The sequence below is a fragment of the Vidua macroura genome, chromosome 29 (assembly GCF_024509145.1).
Source record: "Vidua macroura isolate BioBank_ID:100142 chromosome 29, ASM2450914v1, whole genome shotgun sequence".
In the NCBI taxonomy this organism is placed as follows: Eukaryota; Metazoa; Chordata; class Aves; order Passeriformes; family Viduidae; genus Vidua; species Vidua macroura.
In genome coordinates this window covers 930,934-950,378 of record NC_071599.1, presented here as the reverse complement: position 1 = coordinate 950,378, position 19,445 = coordinate 930,934, and the positions used below count along the sequence as shown (strand labels likewise).

The window sequence follows — 19,445 nt, the reverse complement described above, 5'->3', positions numbered from 1 at the left end:
ATGCCCAAGCGATCTTGGCCTTCCTGACATGTGAGGGACTTGATAGACAGAATGGCACCAAGGAACGGGCTCCAGGAACACCTGTCAGGGTCAGAAGCAGCTGGGGTGCGAGTGTCAGGATTCTTCACCATAAAGGGCATCTGTGAATCACAGGACAGCCCAGCAGAACCGGATCCCACCTGCGGAAGTCACTGGTAAGGGGCTTCCACGAGGCTGGGGACAAAGACTTCTCCAATCTGGTGTGATCTTCACATGGCAAAGAAGAGAGTTGTCCATCTGGCCCAGACTAATTAGAGCCCTGCCCCACACCTTTGGACCAATAAATGTGTTCCTGGAGCCCATTCCTGGGTGCCATCCTGGCTATCAAACCGCTCACATGGCAGAAAGGACAAGATAACTTGGGCACCTTGGGATGTGCTGGGGTGGCACCTGGGGGATGCTGACTCAGGGAGGGGCAGGGGCTGCACAGCCCTGGTGTCAGCAGCAGCAGCAGCAGCAGGGAGTGTCCCCTGTGCAGATTGGCCAGACTGGAGCTGAGCAATGCCAGGGCTGCTATAAAAGCCGTGTCAGGGCCAGACTGGACCAAGCACTGCCCTGGCCACCTTCTCCTCCTCGGGAACAAGGGTAAGTGTGTGAGCGCTCCTGCTCGAGGCTCCCTGCTCCAGGCCCGGCCCCTGTGGCTCAGGCGCTGCCCTGGGCTGCTCTCCTGCCATGGCTGTCCTCTCTTGCAGAGCTGCCTCGCATCCCACGCCAAGATGTCCTGCTACGACCTGTGCCCCCCCAGGACCAGCACAGACCTGTGCCCGCCCAGAACCAGCGTAGCTGTGCCCCAGCCCATCGCTGAGAGCTGCAACGAGCTGTGCGCCCGCCAGTGCCCCGACTCCTCTGCCTTCATCCAGCCACCACCCGTGGTGGTCACCTTCCCCGGCCCCATCCTCAGCTCCTTCCCCCAGCAGGCCGTGGTGGGCTCCTCCGGAGCACCGGCCTTTGGCGGCTCCCTGGGGCTGGGCGGCCTCTACGGCGCCGGCGCCACCCAGGCCTCGGGGGGCCTCTGCACCTTTGGCAGGGCCTACGCTGCTCCCGCCTGCAGCCCTTGCGCCTGGCCCCGCTACAGCAAGAAGCTCTGGGACACCTGCGGGCCCTGCTAGAGCCACCACCAACTGCCCCAAAGCCCTGCTGCTGCCTCAGCCCAGCATGGAGAAGCTGAGCTCTGCACAAGCTGTCCTGAGCCTGTGACACCCGGCCTGCCTGGGGCCTGCCCACCATTACTGTCCCTGCCTCTCCTGCCTTTCGGTGCTCAATAAAATTTTCCTGCATCCAACTCTGGACTCTTTGCCCTTTTTCCCAAAACCAGGAAATTCTAGAGTAGGATGGTATTTCACGAGTGGAATGGGAAATGGTGATACTGTGATTGTCAGGGGCAATGGAAAAAGGAAGGGGATGTGGAAGGTAAAATGGATCAGGGATGAGACAGAGGACAGTTATGTGGGGAAGATCACGAAACCAAAATGAATACTGCATTCAGAAGAGAGAGAATGTTGAGAAGGGGCTGCTTTAGCAGAAAGAGGAAATGGAAGAGAAAGAGGAGAAGGAGGAGGAGGAAAAGGAGAAGGATAAGGGGAAGGAGATAAAGGATGATGAGAAGGAAAAGAGGAAGGAGAAAAAGGAGAAGTAGACTAAAGGTAATGGGAAGAAGAATGACAAGAAGAAGAAGGAGAAAGAGAAGAGGAAAGAGAATATGAGAAACAAGGAGTAGAAGAAATAAAAAGAAGAAAGAATAAGACGTAGAAAGTGAAGGAGAAGTAGTTGATGACAAGGAAATTTAATGTACAGGGAAGAGTGAGGGGGAATTCTCCCTCTGATTTCTGTTCCAGCTCCTTTAGCAGAGCCATGGTGGCACAGAGAGCCTGGAGCTCTGGTAGCCTCTGTCCCCGGATGGCTCCCAGCTCTGTGGCCAACCCCACTCTCCACCAACACAACAGCAGGTCTGGAAGAGTTCCTGGTCTCATGGCCGACAAGCAGGGGGATCTGTGTCCCTTCCTGAAGAGTGCTCAGAGATCCTTCCCAGTCTCCTTCCCCTTCTCGTTCGCCTTCTCCGTTTCCTAACCTCACCGGTTCCTACAGTTCTCCTTCGTATCATTCCACTTCCCCTTTGATTTCATTTTCATCTCCACTTTAACCGCCAATGTCCCATCCCCACTTCTGTTTAACCTTTCCCTTCCCCTTCTATTTTCCATTGCCTGTGGCCATCCCAGCTATGGAAAATGCAGGTGAACCCAGTGGGAAGAAATGCTGATGTCTGACTCCTGTTCAGAAGGCTGAATGATTTCTTTATTATAACTATGCTATAATTCATTAATAAACTATTTAATGGAGATACTAAAACTACAAACCTACTTTTTCTAACTCCCATATCTAACCCACTCACAACTCGTGACCCTCTCTGAGAGTCCAGACACAGGTGGATTGGATTGGCCATCAGGCTCAAACAATCCTCTCCAGGATCCAATCAAGCAATCAACCCAGGTGAGCATTTCTCCAAGCACATTCCACATGGGAAAAAACAAGGAGCAGAAATAGAAATTGTTTTCTCTTTCTTCTCTCTGTGCTCCTCCATGAAAAATCCTGAGAGAGAGAAGAATGTGCCTGCCACACCCAGCAACACAATTTCCTCTCCCACTTGTGGATCTCCCCCACCTCCAGGGGTATTCACGATTGCAGAAAAGGAGGCAAAGAGACAGAAGTTGGATGCAGGAAAACTTTATTGAACCAAGAAGGGCAGGAGAATCAGGAAATGTGGGCAGGCCCAAGGCAGGCCGGGTGTCACGGGCTGCAGGAGGCCAGGGCAGCTTGTGCAGAGCTCAGCTTCTCCATGCTGGGCTGAGGCAGCAGCAGGGCTTTGGGGCAGTTGGTGGTGGCTCTAGCAGGGCCCGCAGGTGTCCCAGAGCTTCTTGCTGTAGCGGGGCCAGGCGCAAGGGCTGCAGGCAGGAGCAGCGTAGGCCCTGCCAAAGGTGCAGAGGCCCCCCGAGGCCTGGGTGGCGCCGGCGCCGTAGAGGCCGCCCAGCCCCAGGGAGCCGCCAAAGGCCGGTGCTCCGGAGGAGCCCACCACGGCCTGCTGGGGGAAGGAGCTGAGGATGGGGCCAGGGAAGGTGACCACCACAGGTGGAGGCTGGATGAAGGCAGAGGAGTCGGGGCACTGGCGGGCGCACAGCTCGTTGCAGCTCTCAGCGATGGGCTGGGGCACAGCCACGCTGGTTCTGGGCGGGCACAGGTCTGTGCTGGTCCTGGGGGGGCACAGGTCGTAGCAGGACATCTTGGCGTGGGATGCGAGGCAGCTCTGAAAGAGAGGGCAGCCATGGCAGGAGAGCAGCCCAGGGCAGCGCCTGAGCCACAGGGGCCGGGCCTGGAGCAGGGAGCCGCGAGGAGGAGCGCTCACACACTTACCCTTGTTCCCGAGGAGGAGAAGGTGGCCAGGGCAGTGCTTGGTCCAGTCTGGCCCTGACACGGCTTTTATAGCAGCCCTGGCCTTGCTCAGCTCCAGCCTGGACAGTCTGCACAGGGGACACTCCCTGCTGCTGCTGCTGCTGACACCAGGGCTGTGCGGCCCCTGCCCCTCCCTGAGTCAGCATCCCCCAGGTGCCATCCCAGCACATCCCAAGATGCCCAAGCGATCTCGTCCTTCCTGACACGTCACATACTTGATATTTGGGATGGCAACCAGGAAAGGGCTCCAGGAACACCTTTAATGGTCCAATGGACTGGGGTGGGGCCCGAATCAGCCTGAGCCAGATGGACATCACTCCTCTTTGCCCTACGGAGATCAGGCCTGAGTGGAGAAGTCTTTGTTCCCAGCCTTGTGGAAGCCCCTGGGCACTGATGCCTGGCAGATGGGGTCTGGTTCTGCTGGACCGTCCTGCGATGAACAGATTGCCTCCATGTTGGAGGCTCCGGACACTCCTGCCCAAGATGCTTCAGGCCCTGACAGGTGTTCATGGAGTCCATTCCTGGGTGCCATTCTGGCTATCAAGTTTCTAACGTGACAGGAAGGACGAGATCACTTGGGCATCTTGGGATGTGCTGGGGTGGCACCTGGGGGATGCTGACTCAGGGAGGGGCAGGGGCTGCACAGCCCTGGTGTCAGCAGCAGCAGCAGCAGCAGGGAGTGTCCCCTGTGCAGATTGGCCAGACTGGAGCTGAGCAATGCCAGGGCTGCTATAAAAGCCGTGTCAGGGCCAGACTACACCAAGCACTGCCCTAGCCACCTTCTCCTCCTCGGGAACAAGGGTAAGTGTGTGAGCGCTCCTGCTCGCGGCTCCCTGCTCCAGGTCCGGCCCCTGTGGCTCAGGCGCTGCCCTGGGCTGCTCTCCTGCCATGGCTGCCCTCTCTTGCAGAGCTGCCTCGCATCCCACGCCAAGATGTCCTGCTATGACCTGTGCCCCCCCAGGACCAGCACAGACCTGTGCCCGCCCAGAACCAGCGTGGCTGTGCCCCAGCCCATCGCTGAGAGCTGCAACGAGCTGTGCGCCCGCCAGTGCCCCGACTCCTCTGCCTTCATCCAGCCTCCACCCGTGGTGGTCACCTTCCCTGGCCCCATCCTCAGCTCCTTCCCCCAGCAGGCCGTGGTGGGCTCCTCCGGAGCACCGGCCTTTGGCGGCTCCCTGGGGCTGGGCGGCCTCTACGGCACCGGCGCCACCCAGGCCTCGGGGGGCCTCTGCACCTTTGGCAGGGCCTACGCTGCTCCCGCCTGCAGCCCTTGCGCCTGGCCCCGCTACAGCAAGAAGCTCTGGGACACCTGCGGGCCCTGCTAGAGCCACCACCAACTGCCCCAAAGCCCTGCTGCTGCCTCAGCCCAGCATGGAGAAGTTGAGCTCTGCACAAGCTGCCCTGGTCACCTGCAGCCCATGACTCCTGGCCTGCCTGGGGCCTGCCCACCATTACTATCCCTGCCTCTCCTGCCTTTCAGTGCTCAATAAAATTTTCCTCATCCAACTCCAGACTCCTTGCCCTTTTTCCCAAAACCAGGAAATTCCAGAGAAGGACGGTATTCCAAGAGTGGGAGGGGAAATGGTGATACCGTGATGGTGAGGGGCAATGGAAAAAGGAAGGGGATGTGGAAGATAAAATGGATCAGGGATGAGACAGAGGACAGTAATGTGGAGAACATGAAACCAAAAAGGATACAGAATGAGAAGACAGAGTATGTTGAGAAGGTGCTTCTTTAGGAGAAGGAGGAGATGGAGGAGAAAGAGAAGAAGAAGGAGAAGGAGAAGGACGAGGAGCATGAGAAGCATGAGAAGGATGAGGGGAAGGAGATGCAGGATGATGAGAAGGAAAAGTGGAAGAAGGAGGAAAAGTAGAGGAAAGAGAATGCAAAGAAGGATGACAAGAGGAAAGAGAAGGAGAAAGAGAAGACGAAAGAGAATATAAGAATCAAGGAGTAGAAGAAATAAAAAGAAGAAAGAATAAGACGTAGAAAGTGAAGGAGAAGTAGTTGATGACAAGGAAATTTAATGTACAGGGAAGAGTGAGGGGGAATTCTCCCTCTGATTTCTGTTCCAGCTCCTTTAGCAGAGCCATGGTGGCACAGAGGGCCTGGAGCTCTGGTAGCCTCTGTCCCCGGATGGCTCCCAGCTCTGTGGCCAACCCCACTCTCCACCAACACAACAGCAGGTCTGGAAGAGTTCCTGGTCTCATGGCCGACAAGCAGGGGGATCTGTGTCCCTTCCTGAAGAGTGCTCAGAGATCCTTCCCAGTCTCCTTCCCCTTCTCGTTCGCCTTCTCCGTTTCCTAACCTCACCGGTTCCTACAGTTCTCCTTCGTATCATTCCACTTCCCCTTTGATTTCATTTTCATCTCCACTTTAACCGCCAATGTCCCATCCCCACTTCTGTTTAACCTTTCCCTTCCCCTTCTATTTTCCATTGCCTGTGGCCATCCCAGCTATGGAAAATGCAGGTGAACCCAGTGGGAAGAAATGCTGATGTCTGACTCCTGTTCAGAAGGCTGAATGATTTCTTTATTATAACTATGCTATAATTCATTAATAAACTATTTAATGGAGATACTAAAACTACAAACCTACTTTTTCTAACTCCCATATCTAACCCACTCACAACTCGTGACCCTCTCTGAGAGTCCAGACACAGGTGGATTGGATTGGCCATCAGGCTCAAACAATCCTCTCCAGGATCCAATCAAGCAATCAACCCAGGTGAGCATTTCTCCAAGCACATTCCACATGGGAAAAACAAGGAGCAGAAATAGAAATTGTTTTCTCTTTCTTCTCTCTGTGCTCCTCCATGAAAAATCCTGAGAGAGAGAAGAATGTGCCTGCCACACCCAGCAACACAATTTCCTCTCCCACTTGTGGATCTCCCCCACCTCCAGGGGTATTCACGATTGCAGAAAAGGAGGCAAAGAGACAGAAGTTGGATGCAGGAAAACTTTATTGAACCAAGAAGGGCAGGAGAATCAGGAAATGTGGGCAGGCCCCAGGCAGGCCGGGTGTCACGGGCTGCAGGAGGCCAGGGCAGCTTGTGCAGAGCTCAGCTTCTCCATGCTGGGCTGAGGCAGCAGCAGGGCTTTGGGGCAGTTGGTGGTGGCTCTAGCAGGGCCCACAGGTGTCCCAGAGCTTCTTGCTGTAGCGGGGCCAGGCGCAAGGGCTGCAGGCAGGAGCAGCGTAGGCCCTGCCAAAGGTGCAGAGGCCCCCCGAGGCCTGGGTGGCGCCGGCGCCGTAGAGGCCGCCCAGCCCCAGGGAGCCGCCAAAGGCCGGTGCTCCGGAGGAGCCCACCACGGCCTGCTGGGGGAAGGAGCTGAGGATGGGGCCGGGGAAGGTGACCACCACGGGTGGAGGCTGGATGAAGGCAGAGGAGTCGGGGCACTGGCGGGCGCACAGCTCGTTGCAGCTCTCAGCGATGGGCTGGGGCACAGCCACGCTGGTTCTGGGCGGGCACAGGTCTGTGCTGGTCCTGGGGGGGCACAGGTCGTAGCAGGACATCTTGGCGTGGGATGCGAGGCAGCTCTGAAAGAGAGGGCAGCCATGGCAGGAGAGCAGCCCAGGGCAGCGCCTGAGCCACAGGGGCCGGGCCTGGAGCAGGGAGCCGCGAGCAGGAGCGCTCACACACTTACCCTTGTTCCCGAGGAGGAGAAGGTGGCCAGGGCAGTGCTTGGTCCAGTCTGGCCCTGACACAGCTTTTATAGCAGCCCTGGCCTTGCTCAGCTCCAGCCTGGACAGTCTGCACAGGGGACACTCCCTGCTGCTGCTGCTGCTGACACCAGGGCTGTGCGGCCCCTGCCCCTCCCTGAGTCAGCATCCCCCAGGTGCCATCCCAGCACATCCCAAGATGCCCAAGCGATCTCGTCCTTCCTGACACGTCACATACTTGATATTTGGGATGGCAACCAGGAAAGGGCTCCAGGAACACCTTTAATGGTCCAATGGACTGGGGTGGGGCCCGAATCAGCCTGAGCCAGATGGACATCACTCCTCTTTGCCCTACGGAGATCAGGCCTGAGTGGAGAAGTCTTTGTTCCCAGCCTTGTGGAAGCCCCTGGGCACTGATGCCTGGCAGATGGGGTCTGGTTCTGCTGGACCGTCCTGCGATGAACAGATTGCCTCCATGTTGGAGGCTCCGGACACTCCTGCCCAAGATGCTTCAGGCCCTGACAGGTGTTCATGGAGTCCATTCCTGGGTGCCATTCTGGCTATCAAGTTTCTAACGTGACAGGAAGGACGAGATCACTTGGGCATCTTGGGATGTGCTGGGGTGGCACCTGGGGGATGCTGACTCAGGGAGGGGCAGGGGCTGCACAGCCCTGGTGTCAGCAGCAGCAGCAGCAGCAGGGAGTGTCCCCTGTGCAGATTGGCCAGACTGGAGCTGAGCAATGCCAGGGCTGCTATAAAAGCCGTGTCAGGGCCAGACTACACCAAGCACTGCCCTAGCCACCTTCTCCTCCTCGGGAACAAGGGTAAGTGTGTGAGCGCTCCTGCTCGCGGCTCCCTGCTCCAGGTCCGGCCCCTGTGGCTCAGGCGCTGCCCTGGGCTGCTCTCCTGCCATGGCTGCCCTCTCTTGCAGAGCTGCCTCGCATCCCACGCCAAGATGTCCTGCTATGACCTGTGCCCCCCCAGGACCAGCACAGACCTGTGCCCGCCCAGAACCAGCGTGGCTGTGCCCCAGCCCATCGCTGAGAGCTGCAACGAGCTGTGCGCCCGCCAGTGCCCCGACTCCTCTGCCTTCATCCAGCCTCCACCCGTGGTGGTCACCTTCCCTGGCCCCATCCTCAGCTCCTTCCCCCAGCAGGCCGTGGTGGGCTCCTCCGGAGCACCGGCCTTTGGCGGCTCCCTGGGGCTGGGCGGCCTCTACGGCACCGGCGCCACCCAGGCCTCGGGGGGCCTCTGCACCTTTGGCAGGGCCTACGCTGCTCCCGCCTGCAGCCCTTGCGCCTGGCCCCGCTACAGCAAGAAGCTCTGGGACACCTGCGGGCCCTGCTAGAGCCACCACCAACTGCCCCAAAGCCCTGCTGCTGCCTCAGCCCAGCATGGAGAAGTTGAGCTCTGCACAAGCTGCCCTGGTCACCTGCAGCCCATGACTCCTGGCCTGCCTGGGGCCTGCCCACCATTACTATCCCTGCCTCTCCTGCCTTTCAGTGCTCAATAAAATTTTCCTCATCCAACTCCAGACTCCTTGCCCTTTTTCCCAAAACCAGGAAATTCCAGAGAAGGACGGTATTCCAAGAGTGGGAGGGGAAATGGTGATACCGTGATGGTGAGGGGCAATGGAAAAAGGAAGGGGATGTGGAAGATAAAATGGATCAGGGATGAGACAGAGGACAGTAATGTGGAGAACATGAAACCAAAAAGGATACAGAATGAGAAGACAGAGTATGTTGAGAAGGTGCTTCTTTAGGAGAAGGAGGAGATGGAGGAGAAAGAGAAGAAGAAGGAGAAGGAGAAGGACGAGGAGCATGAGAAGCATGAGAAGGATGAGGGGAAGGAGATGCAGGATGATGAGAAGGAAAAGTGGAAGAAGGAGGAAAAGTAGAGGAAAGAGAATGCAAAGAAGGATGACAAGAGGAAAGAGAAGGAGAAAGAGAAGACGAAAGAGAATATAAGAATCAAGGAGTAGAAGAAATAAAAAGAAGAAAGAATAAGACGTAGAAAGTGAAGGAGAAGTAGTTGATGACAAGGAAATTTAATGTACAGGGAAGAGTGAGGGGGAATTCTCCCTCTGATTTCTGTTCCAGCTCCTTTAGCAGAGCCATGGTGGCACAGAGGGCCTGGAGCTCTGGTAGCCTCTGTCCCCGGATGGCTCCCAGCTCTGTGGCCAACCCCACTCTCCACCAACACAACAGCAGGTCTGGAAGAGTTCCTGGTCTCATGGCCGACAAGCAGGGGGATCTGTGTCCCTTCCTGAAGAGTGCTCAGAGATCCTTCCCAGTCTCCTTCCCCTTCTCGTTCGCCTTCTCCGTTTCCTAACCTCACCGGTTCCTACAGTTCTCCTTCGTATCATTCCACTTCCCCTTTGATTTCATTTTCATCTCCACTTTAACCGCCAATGTCCCATCCCCACTTCTGTTTAACCTTTCCCTTCCCCTTCTATTTTCCATTGCCTGTGGCCATCCCAGCTATGGAAAATGCAGGTGAACCCAGTGGGAAGAAATGCTGATGTCTGACTCCTGTTCAGAAGGCTGAATGATTTCTTTATTATAACTATGCTATAATTCATTAATAAACTATTTAATGGAGATACTAAAACTACAAACCTACTTTTTCTAACTCCCATATCTAACCCACTCACAACTCGTGACCCTCTCTGAGAGTCCAGACACAGGTGGATTGGATTGGCCATCAGGCTCAAACAATCCTCTCCAGGATCCAATCAAGCAATCAACCCAGGTGAGCATTTCTCCAAGCACATTCCACATGGGAAAAACAAGGAGCAGAAATAGAAATTGTTTTCTCTTTCTTCTCTCTGTGCTCCTCCATGAAAAATCCTGAGAGAGAGAAGAATGTGCCTGCCACACCCAGCAACACAATTTCCTCTCCCACTTGTGGATCTCCCCCACCTCCAGGGGTATTCACGATTGCAGAAAAGGAGGCAAAGAGACAGAAGTTGGATGCAGGAAAACTTTATTGAACCAAGAAGGGCAGGAGAATCAGGAAATGTGGGCAGGCCCCAGGCAGGCCGGGTGTCACGGGCTGCAGGAGGCCAGGGCAGCTTGTGCAGAGCTCAGCTTCTCCATGCTGGGCTGAGGCAGCAGCAGGGCTTTGGGGCAGTTGGTGGTGGCTCTAGCAGGGCCCACAGGTGTCCCAGAGCTTCTTGCTGTAGCGGGGCCAGGCGCAAGGGCTGCAGGCAGGAGCAGCGTAGGCCCTGCCAAAGGTGCAGAGGCCCCCCGAGGCCTGGGTGGCGCCGGCGCCGTAGAGGCCGCCCAGCCCCAGGGAGCCGCCAAAGGCCGGTGCTCCGGAGGAGCCCACCACGGCCTGCTGGGGGAAGGAGCTGAGGATGGGGCCGGGGAAGGTGACCACCACGGGTGGAGGCTGGATGAAGGCAGAGGAGTCGGGGCACTGGCGGGCGCACAGCTCGTTGCAGCTCTCAGCGATGGGCTGGGGCACAGCCACGCTGGTTCTGGGCGGGCACAGGTCTGTGCTGGTCCTGGGGGGGCACAGGTCGTAGCAGGACATCTTGGCGTGGGATGCGAGGCAGCTCTGAAAGAGAGGGCAGCCATGGCAGGAGAGCAGCCCAGGGCAGCGCCTGAGCCACAGGGGCCGGGCCTGGAGCAGGGAGCCGCGAGCAGGAGCGCTCACACACTTACCCTTGTTCCCGAGGAGGAGAAGGTGGCCAGGGCAGTGCTTGGTCCAGTCTGGCCCTGACACAGCTTTTATAGCAGCCCTGGCCTTGCTCAGCTCCAGCCTGGACAGTCTGCACAGGGGACACTCCCTGCTGCTGCTGCTGCTGACACCAGGGCTGTGCGGCCCCTGCCCCTCCCTGAGTCAGCATCCCCCAGGTGCCATCCCAGCACATCCCAAGATGCCCAAGCGATCTCGTCCTTCCTGACACATCACATACTTGATATTTGGGATGGCAACCAGGAAAGGGCTCCAGGAACACCTTTAATGGTCCAATGGACTGGGGTGGGGCCCGAATCAGCCTGAGCCAGATGGACATCACTCCTCTTTGCCCTACGGAGATCAGGCCTGAGTGGAGAAGTCTTTGTTCCCAGCCTTGTGGAAGCCCCTGGGCACTGATGCCTGGCAGATGGGGTCTGGTTCTGCTGGACCGTCCTGCGATGAACAGATTGCCTCCATGTTGGAGGCTCTGGACACTCCTGCCCAAGATGCTTCAGGCCCTGACAGGTGTTCGTGGAGTCCATTCCTGGGTGCCATTCTGGCTATCAAGTTTCTAACGTGACAGGAGGGACGAGATCACTTGGGCATCTTGGGATGTGCTGGGGTGGCACCTGGGGGATGCTGACTCAGGGAGGGGCAGGGGCCGCACAGCCCTGGTGTCAGCAGCAGCAGCAGAAGGGAGTGTCCTCTCTGCAGATTGGCCAGGCTGGAGCTGAGCAAGGCCAGGGCTGCTATAAAAGCCGTGTCAGGGCCAGACTGGACCAAACACTGCCCTGGCCACCTTCTCCTCCTCGGGAACAAGGGTAAGTGTGTGAGCGCTCCTGCTCGCGGCTCCCTGCTCCAGGTCCGGCCCCTGTGGCTCAGGCGCTGCCCTGGGCTGCTCTCCTGCCATGGCTGCCCTCTCTTTCAGAGCTGCCTCGCATCCCACGCCAAGATGTCCTGCTACGACCTGTGCCCCCCCAGGACCAGCACAGACCTGTGCCCGCCCAGAACCAGCGTGGCTGTGCCCCAGCCCATCGCTGAGAGCTGCAACGAGCTGTGCGCCCGCCAGTGCCCCGACTCCTCTGCCTTCATCCAGCCACCACCCGTGGTGGTCACCTTCCCTGGCCCCATCCTCAGCTCCTTCCCCCAGCAGGCCGTGGTGGGCTCCTCCGGAGCACCGGCCTTTGGCGGCTCCCTGGGGCTGGGCGGCCTCTACGGCGCCGGCGCCACCCAGGCCTCGGGGGGCCTCTGCACCTTTGGCAGGGCCTACGCTGCTCCCGCCTGCAGCCCTTGCGCCTGGCCCCGCTACAGCAAGAAGCTCTGGGACACCTGCGGGCCCTGCTAGAGCCACCACCAACTGCCCCATAGCCCCGCTGCCGCCTCAGCCCAGCATGGAGAAGCTGAGGTCTGCACAAGCTGCCCTGGTCACCTGCAGCCCATGACTCCTGGCCTGCCTGGGGCCTGCCCACCATTACTGTCCCTGCCTCTCCTGCCTTTCAGTGCTCAATAAAATTTTCCTCATCCAACTCCAGACTCCTTGCCCTTTTTCCCAAAACCAGGAAATTCCAGAGAACGACGGTATTCCAAGAGTGGGAGGGGAAATGGTGATACCGTGATGGTGAGGGGCAATGGAAAAAGGAAGGGGATGTGGAAGATAAAATGGATCAGGGATGAGACAGAGGACAGTAATGTGGAGAACATGAAACCAAAAAGGATACAGAATGAGAAGACAGAGTATGTTGAGAAGGTGCTTCTTTAGGAGAAGGAGGAGATGGAGGAGAAAGAGAAGAAGAAGGAGAAGGAGAAGGACGAGGAGCATGAGAAGCATGAGAAGGATGAGGGGAAGGAGATGCAGGATGATGAGAAGGAAAAGTGGAAGAAGGAGGAAAAGTAGAGGAAAGAGAATGCAAAGAAGGATGACAAGAGGAAAGAGAAGGAGAAAGAGAAGACGAAAGAGAATATAAGAATCAAGGAGTAGAAGAAATAAAAAGAAGAAAGAATAAGACGTAGAAAGTGAAGGAGAAGTAGTTGATGACAAGGAAATTTAATGTACAGGGAAGAGTGAGGGGGAATTCTCCCTCTGATTTCTGTTCCAGCTCCTTTAGCAGAGCCATGGTGGCACAGAGGGCCTGGAGCTCTGGTAGCCTCTGTCCCCGGATGGCTCCCAGCTCTGTGGCCAACCCCACTCTCCACCAACACAACAGCAGGTCTGGAAGAGTTCCTGGTCTCATGGCCGACAAGCAGGGGGATCTGTGTCCCTTCCTGAAGAGTGCTCAGAGATCCTTCCCAGTCTCCTTCCCCTTCTCGTTCGCCTTCTCCGTTTCCTAACCTCACCGGTTCCTACAGTTCTCCTTCGTATCATTCCACTTCCCCTTTGATTTCATTTTCATCTCCACTTTAACCGCCAATGTCCCATCCCCACTTCTGTTTAACCTTTCCCTTCCCCTTCTATTTTCCATTGCCTGTGGCCATCCCAGCTATGGAAAATGCAGGTGAACCCAGTGGGAAGAAATGCTGATGTCTGACTCCTGTTCAGAAGGCTGAATGATTTCTTTATTATAACTATGCTATAATTCATTAATAAACTATTTAATGGAGATACTAAAACTACAAACCTACTTTTTCTAACTCCCATATCTAACCCACTCACAACTCGTGACCCTCTCTGAGAGTCCAGACACAGGTGGATTGGATTGGCCATCAGGCTCAAACAATCCTCTCCAGGATCCAATCAAGCAATCAACCCAGGTGAGCATTTCTCCAAGCACATTCCACATGGGAAAAACAAGGAGCAGAAATAGAAATTGTTTTCTCTTTCTTCTCTCTGTGCTCCTCCATGAAAAATCCTGAGAGAGAGAAGAATGTGCCTGCCACACCCAGCAACACAATTTCCTCTCCCACTTGTGGATCTCCCCCACCTCCAGGGGTATTCACGATTGCAGAAAAGGAGGCAAAGAGACAGAAGTTGGATGCAGGAAAACTTTATTGAACCAAGAAGGGCAGGAGAATCAGGAAATGTGGGCAGGCCCCAGGCAGGCCGGGTGTCACGGGCTGCAGGAGGCCAGGGCAGCTTGTGCAGAGCTCAGCTTCTCCATGCTGGGCTGAGGCAGCAGCAGGGCTTTGGGGCAGTTGGTGGTGGCTCTAGCAGGGCCCGCAGGTGTCCCAGAGCTTCTTGCTGTAGCGGGGCCAGGCGCAAGGGCTGCAGGCGGGAGCAGCGTAGGCCCTGCCAAAGGTGCAGAGGCCCCCCGAGGCCTGGGTGGCGCCGGCGCCGTAGAGGCCGCCCAGCCCCAGGGAGCCGCCAAAGGCCGGTGCTCCGGAGGAGCCCACCACGGCCTGCTGGGGGAAGGAGCTGAGGATGGGGCCGGGGAAGGTGACCACCACGGGTGGAGGCTGGATGAAGGCAGAGGAGTCGGGGCACTGGCGGGCGCACAGCTCGTTGCAGCTCTCAGCGATGGGCTGGGGCACAGCCACGCTGGTTCTGGGCGGGCACAGGTCTGTGCTGGTCCTGGGGGGGCACAGGTCGTAGCAGGACATCTTGGCGTGGGATGCGAGGCAGCTCTGAAAGAGAGGGCAGCCATGGCAGGAGAGCAGCCCAGGGCAGCGCCTGAGCCACAGGGGCCGGACCTGGAGCAGGGAGCCGCGAGCAGGAGCGCTCACACACTTACCCTTGTTCCCGAGGAGGAGAAGGTGGCCAGGGCAGTGCTTGGTCCAGTCTGGCCCTGACACGGCTTTTATAGCAGCCCTGGCCTTGCTCAGCTCCAGCCTGGACAGTCTGCACAGGGGACACTCCCTGCTGCTGCTGCTGCTGACACCAGGGCTGTGCGGCCCCTGCCCCTCCCTGAGTCAGCATCCCCCAGGTGCCATCCCAGCACATCCCAAGATGCCCAAGCGATCTCGTCCTTCCTGACACGTCACATACTTGATATTTGGGATGGCAACCAGGAAAGGGCTCCAGGAACACCTTTAATGGTCCAATGGACTGGGGTGGGGCCCGAATCAGCCTGAGCCAGATGGACATCACTCCTCTTTGCCCTACGGAGATCAGGCCTGAGTGGAGAAGTCTTTGTTCCCAGCCTTGTGGAAGCCCCTGGGCACTGATGCCTGGCAGATGGGGTCTGGTTCTGCTGGACCGTCCTGCGATGAACAGATTGCCTCCATGTTGGAGGCTCTGGACACTCCTGCCCAAGATGCTTCAGGCCCTGACAGGTGTTCGTGGAGTCCATTCCTGGGTGCCATTCTGGCTATCAAGTTTCTAACGTGACAGGAGGGACGAGATCACTTGGGCATCTTGGGATGTGCTGGGGTGGCACCTGGGGGATGCTGACTCAGGGAGGGGCAGGGGCCGCACAGCCCTGGTGTCAGCAGCAGCAGCAGCAGGGAGTGTCCCCTCTGCAGATTGGCCAGGCTGGAGCTGAGCAAGGCCAGGGCTGCTATAAAAGCCGTGTCAGGGCCAGACTGGACCAAACACTGCCCTGGCCACCTTCTCCTCCTCGGGAACAAGGGTAAGTGTGTGAGCGCTCCTGCTCGCGGCTCCCTGCTCCAGGCCCGGCCCCTGTGGCTCAGGCGCTGCCCTGGGCTGCTCTCCTGCCATGGCTGCCCTCTCTTGCAGAGCTGCCTCGCATCCCACGCCAAGATGTCCTGCTACGACCTGTGCCCCCCCAGGACCAGCACAGACCTGTGCCCGCCCAGAACCAGCGTGGCTGTGCCCCAGCCCATCGCTGAGAGCTGCAACGAGCTGTGCGCCCGCCAGTGCCCCGACTCCTCTGCCTTCATCCAGCCTCCACCCGTGGTGGTCACCTTCCCCGGCCCCATCCTCAGCTCCTTCCCCCAGCAGGCCGTGGTGGGCTCCTCCGGAGCACCGGCCTTTGGCGGCTCCCTGGGGCTGGGCGGCCTCTACGGCGCCGGCGCCACCCAGGCCTCGGGGGGCCTCTGCACCTTTGGCAGGGCCTACGCTGCTCCCGCCTGCAGCCCTTGCGCCTGGCCCCGCTACAGCAAGAAGCTCTGGGACACCTGTGGGCCCTGCTAGAGCCACCACCAACTGCCCCAAAGCCCCGCTGCCGCCTCAGCCCAGCATGGAGAAGCTGAGCTCTGCACAAGCTGCCCTGGCCTCCTGCAGCCCGTGACACCTGGCATGCCTGGAGCCTGCCCCCTGTCCCTTTCCCTGCCTCTCCTGCTCCTTGAGGGTCAATAAAATTTTCCTGCATCCAACTCCTGTCTCTTGGCATTTCTTTCCCAAGTCATGGCTACCCCTGGGGATCAGGGAGTTTCAAGAGTGGGGAGGGGAATTGTTGTTCTTGGCAAAACTGAAAACGGAACGGGACAGCAACTGTCTAATAGATGAAGGAATGTAACACTGGAGGATAAAGTGGAGAAGAAATTGAAATGTAAAATGAAGAGGATGGATATGCAGGAGAGAAGTGGGAATGCTTCAGGGAAGGAGAAATAAGTCAAGTAGAAGGAGAAGGAGATGGACAAGGACAAAGACAAGGACATGGGCAAGGAGCTTCAAGGTGTCTGCCTGAAGACAGACAGATTCCCTGCTTGCAGGTCATGAGCCCAGGGGCCTTTACAGTTCTGCAGCCATGCTGGCAATGCATAGGATTGTCCCCAGAAGTGGGAGCCATCCAGGAGCAAATGCTGTCAGAGCACCAGCCCCACTCTATCGGCCCTGGCACTGCTAAAGGACCAGGGTCTGAAATCAGAGAGAAAAATCCATGCCACCATGCCTTATACATTAAATTTCCTTGTCATCAGCTCTTTGTCTTTGTCTTTGTTTCTTTCTCTTTGTGTCTTTCTCTTTCTCATTCTCATTCTCTTTTTCTTTCTGTCATATGATTTTGCTGTCTCCTTTTGTCTGGTATTCTCTTTCCTCTTCTCCTTCTCTTTCTCCTTCTCCTTCATCTCTCCTCCTTCTCCTCCTCCTTCTCCTTCTCCTTAAACTCCTCTCTTTAAGACCAACACTTCTGACAATACTTATCTTTTTATTGCATTTCCCCTTTGATTTCATTTTCTTCTCCACATCACCCTCCTCTCTCCCTGTCCCTCACCTCGAGCACCTTTCCCTTCCCCATCCATTTTCCATTGACCCTGGCCATCTCAGCATCAACAGTTCCCCTCCTGTTCCTGGAACTCTCCCATGCCCAGGGTCTCCCTAATTTCAGAAAAGGAGGCAAAGAGAAAGGAGCTGGATGCAGGAAAACTTTATTGAGCACCGAGGGGCTGCAGAGACTGGGAGAGGGAGGGTGGGCAGGCCCCAGGCAGGCGGGGAGTCACGGGCTGCAGGAGGCCAGGGCAGCTTGTGCAGAGCTCAACTTCTCCATGCTGGGCTGAGGCGGCAGCGGGGCTTTGGGGCAGTTGGTGGTGGCTCTAGCAGGGCCCGCAGGTGTCCCAGAGCTTCTTGCTGTAGCGGGGCCAGGCGCAAGGGCTGCAGGCAGGAGCAGCGTAGGCCCTGCCAAAGGTGCAGAGGCCCCCCGAGGCCTGGGTGGCGCCGGCGCCATAGAGGCCGCCCAGCCCCAGGGAGCCGCCAAAGGCCGGTGCTCCGGAGGAGCCCACCACGGCCTGCTGGGGGAAGGAGCTGAGGATGGGGCCGGGGAAGGTGACCACCACGGGTGGAGGCTGGATGAAGGCAGAGGAGTCGGGGCACTGGCGGGCGCACAGCTCGTTGCAGCTCTCAGCGATGGGCTGGGGCACAGCCACGCTGGTTCTGGGCGGGCACAGGTCTGTGCTGGTCCTGGGGGGGCACAGGTCGTAGCAGGACATCTTGGCGTGGGATGCGAGGCAGTTCTGCAAGAGAGGGCAGCCATGGCAGGAGAGCAGCCCAGGGCAGCGCCTGAGCCACAGGGGCCGGGCCTGGAGCAGGGAGCCGCGAGCAGGAGCGCTCACACACTTACCCTTGTTCCCGAGGAGGAGAAGGTGGCCAGGGCAGTGCTTGGTCCAGTCTGGCCCTGACACGGCTTTTATAGCAGCCCTGGCCTTGCTCAGCTCCAGCCTGGACAGTCTGCACAGGGGACACTCCCTGCTGCTGCTGCTGCTGCTGACACCAGGGCTGTGCGGCCCCTGCCCCTCCCTGAGTCAGCATCCCCCAGGTGCCATCCCAGCACATCCCAAGATGCCCAAGCGATCTCGTCCTTCCTGACACGTCACATACTTGATATTTGGCATGGCAGCCAGGAAAGGGCTCCAGGAACACCTTTAATGGTCCAATGGACTGGGGTGGGGCCCGAATCAGCCTGAGCCAGATGGACATCACTCCTCTTTGCCCTACGGAGATCAGGCCTGAGTGGAGAAGTCTTTGTTCCCAGCCTTGTGGAAGCCCCTGGGCACTGATGCCTGGCAGATGGGGTCTGGTTCTGCTGGACCGTCCTGCGATGAACAGATTGCCTCCATGTTGGAGGCTCCGGACACTCCTGCCCAAGATGCTTCAGGCCCTGACAGGTGTTCGTGGAGTCCATTCCTGGGTGCCATTCTGGCTATCAAGTTTCTAACGTGACAGGAAGGACGAGATCACTTGGGCATCTTGGGATGTGCTGGGGTGGCACCTGGGGGATGCTGACTCAGGGAGGGGCAGGGGCTGCACAGCCCTGGTGTCAGCAGCAGCAGCAGCAGCAGGGAGTGTCCCCTGTGCAGACTGGCCAGGCTGGAGCTGAGCAAGGCCAGGGCTGCTATAAAAGCCGTGTCAGGGCCAGACTGGACCAAGCACTGCCCTGGCCACCTTCTCCTCCTCAGGAAAAAGGGTAAGTGTGTGAGCGCTCCTCCTCGCGGCTCCCTGCTCCAGGCCCGGCCCCTGTGGCTCAGGCGCTGCCCTGGGCTGCTCTCCTGCCATGGCTGTCCTCTCTTGCAGAGCTGCCTCGCATCCCACGCCAAGATGTCCTGCTACGACCTGTGCCCCCCCAGGACCAGCACAGACCTGTGCCCGCCCAGAACCAGCGTGGCTGTGCCCCAGCCCATCGCTGAGAGCTGCAACGAGCTGTGCGCCCGCCAGTGCCCCGACTCCTCTGCCTTCATCCAGCCTCCACCTGTGGTGGTCACCTTCCCCGGCCCCATCCTCAGCTCCTTCCCCCAGCAGGCCGTGGTGGGCTCCTCCGGAGCACCGGCCTTTGGCGGCTCCCTGGGGCTGGGCGGCCTCTACGGCACCGGCGCCACCCAGGCCTCGGGGGGCCTCTGCACCTTTGGCAGGGCCTACGCTGCTCCCGCCTGCAGCCCTTGCGCCTGGCCCCGCTACAGCAAGAAGCTCTGGGACACCTGCGGGCCCTGCTAGAGCCACCACCAACTGCCCCAAAGCCCCGCTGCCGCCTCAGCCCAGCATGGAGAAGTTGAGCTCTGCACAAGCTGCCCTGGTCACCTGCAGCCCATGACTCCTGGCCTGCCTGGGGCCTGCCCACCATTACTGTCCCTGCCTCTCCTGCCTTTCAGTGCTCAATAAAATTTTCCTCATCCAACTCCAGACTCCTTGCCCTTTTTCCCAAAACCAGGAAATTCCAGAGAAGGACGGTATTCCAAGAGTGGGAGGGGAAATGGTGATACCGTGATGGTGAGGGGCAATGGAAAAAGGAAGGGGATGTGGAAGATAAAATGGATCAGGGATGAGACAGAGGACAGTAATGTGGAGAACATGAAA

At 58.0% G+C, this 19,445-nt stretch overlaps 11 protein-coding genes across 11 annotated transcripts; 6 read left to right on the top strand and 5 right to left on the bottom strand.

Moving 5' to 3' along the window:
• The first annotated feature begins 533 nt into the window (after positions 1-533).
• On the top strand, positions 534-1,321 carry LOC128820537 (scale keratin-like). The gene is made up of 2 exons (XM_054001311.1): positions 534-624; positions 732-1,321. Exon 2 carries the CDS (start codon positions 756-758, stop codon positions 1,146-1,148), a length of 393 nt encoding a protein of 130 aa, XP_053857286.1. The 5' UTR covers positions 534-624; positions 732-755; the 3' UTR covers positions 1,149-1,321.
• Positions 1,322-2,744: 1,423 nt separating this feature from the next.
• On the bottom strand, positions 2,745-3,606 carry LOC128820536 (scale keratin-like). The gene is made up of 2 exons (XM_054001310.1): positions 3,445-3,606; positions 2,745-3,337 (listed from the first exon to the last, which is right to left on the bottom strand). The coding sequence occupies exon 2, from the start codon at positions 3,311-3,313 to the stop codon at positions 2,921-2,923; it is 393 nt and encodes a 130-aa protein (XP_053857285.1). The 5' UTR covers positions 3,314-3,337; positions 3,445-3,606; the 3' UTR covers positions 2,745-2,920.
• Positions 3,607-4,415: 809 nt separating this feature from the next.
• On the top strand, positions 4,416-4,923 carry LOC128820278 (scale keratin-like). Its single transcript, XM_054000931.1, has one exon. The coding sequence runs from the start codon at positions 4,416-4,418 to the stop codon at positions 4,806-4,808; it is 393 nt and encodes a 130-aa protein (XP_053856906.1). The 3' UTR covers positions 4,809-4,923.
• A 1,505-nt stretch (positions 4,924-6,428) lies between these two features.
• Positions 6,429-7,290, bottom strand: LOC128820530 (scale keratin-like). The gene is made up of 2 exons (XM_054001305.1): positions 7,129-7,290; positions 6,429-7,021 (listed from the first exon to the last, which is right to left on the bottom strand). Exon 2 carries the CDS (start codon positions 6,995-6,997, stop codon positions 6,605-6,607), a length of 393 nt encoding a protein of 130 aa, XP_053857280.1. The 5' UTR covers positions 6,998-7,021; positions 7,129-7,290; the 3' UTR covers positions 6,429-6,604.
• An 809-nt stretch (positions 7,291-8,099) lies between these two features.
• On the top strand, positions 8,100-8,607 carry LOC128820277 (scale keratin-like). The gene has a single exon (XM_054000930.1). It carries the CDS (start codon positions 8,100-8,102, stop codon positions 8,490-8,492), a length of 393 nt encoding a protein of 130 aa, XP_053856905.1. The 3' UTR covers positions 8,493-8,607.
• Positions 8,608-10,112: 1,505 nt separating this feature from the next.
• On the bottom strand, positions 10,113-10,974 carry LOC128820529 (scale keratin-like). The gene is made up of 2 exons (XM_054001304.1): positions 10,813-10,974; positions 10,113-10,705 (listed from the first exon to the last, which is right to left on the bottom strand). The coding sequence occupies exon 2, from the start codon at positions 10,679-10,681 to the stop codon at positions 10,289-10,291; it is 393 nt and encodes a 130-aa protein (XP_053857279.1). The 5' UTR covers positions 10,682-10,705; positions 10,813-10,974; the 3' UTR covers positions 10,113-10,288.
• A 627-nt stretch (positions 10,975-11,601) lies between these two features.
• LOC128820538 (scale keratin-like) lies at positions 11,602-12,341 on the top strand. The gene is made up of 2 exons (XM_054001312.1): positions 11,602-11,649; positions 11,757-12,341. The coding sequence occupies exon 2, from the start codon at positions 11,781-11,783 to the stop codon at positions 12,171-12,173; it is 393 nt and encodes a 130-aa protein (XP_053857287.1). The 5' UTR covers positions 11,602-11,649; positions 11,757-11,780; the 3' UTR covers positions 12,174-12,341.
• A 1,452-nt stretch (positions 12,342-13,793) lies between these two features.
• LOC128820531 (scale keratin-like) lies at positions 13,794-14,655 on the bottom strand. The gene is made up of 2 exons (XM_054001306.1): positions 14,494-14,655; positions 13,794-14,386 (listed from the first exon to the last, which is right to left on the bottom strand). Exon 2 carries the CDS (start codon positions 14,360-14,362, stop codon positions 13,970-13,972), a length of 393 nt encoding a protein of 130 aa, XP_053857281.1. The 5' UTR covers positions 14,363-14,386; positions 14,494-14,655; the 3' UTR covers positions 13,794-13,969.
• A 627-nt stretch (positions 14,656-15,282) lies between these two features.
• Positions 15,283-15,957, top strand: LOC128820539 (scale keratin-like). The gene is made up of 2 exons (XM_054001313.1): positions 15,283-15,330; positions 15,438-15,957. The coding sequence occupies exon 2, from the start codon at positions 15,462-15,464 to the stop codon at positions 15,852-15,854; it is 393 nt and encodes a 130-aa protein (XP_053857288.1). The 5' UTR covers positions 15,283-15,330; positions 15,438-15,461; the 3' UTR covers positions 15,855-15,957.
• Positions 15,958-17,069: 1,112 nt separating this feature from the next.
• Positions 17,070-17,603, bottom strand: LOC128820548 (scale keratin-like). The gene has a single exon (XM_054001322.1). It carries the CDS (start codon positions 17,585-17,587, stop codon positions 17,195-17,197), a length of 393 nt encoding a protein of 130 aa, XP_053857297.1. The 5' UTR covers positions 17,588-17,603; the 3' UTR covers positions 17,070-17,194.
• Positions 17,604-18,424: 821 nt separating this feature from the next.
• Positions 18,425-19,253, top strand: LOC128820545 (scale keratin-like). Its single transcript, XM_054001320.1, has 2 exons — positions 18,425-18,561; positions 18,669-19,253. Exon 2 carries the CDS (start codon positions 18,693-18,695, stop codon positions 19,083-19,085), a length of 393 nt encoding a protein of 130 aa, XP_053857295.1. The 5' UTR covers positions 18,425-18,561; positions 18,669-18,692; the 3' UTR covers positions 19,086-19,253.
• The last annotated feature ends 192 nt before the right edge of the window (positions 19,254-19,445 follow it).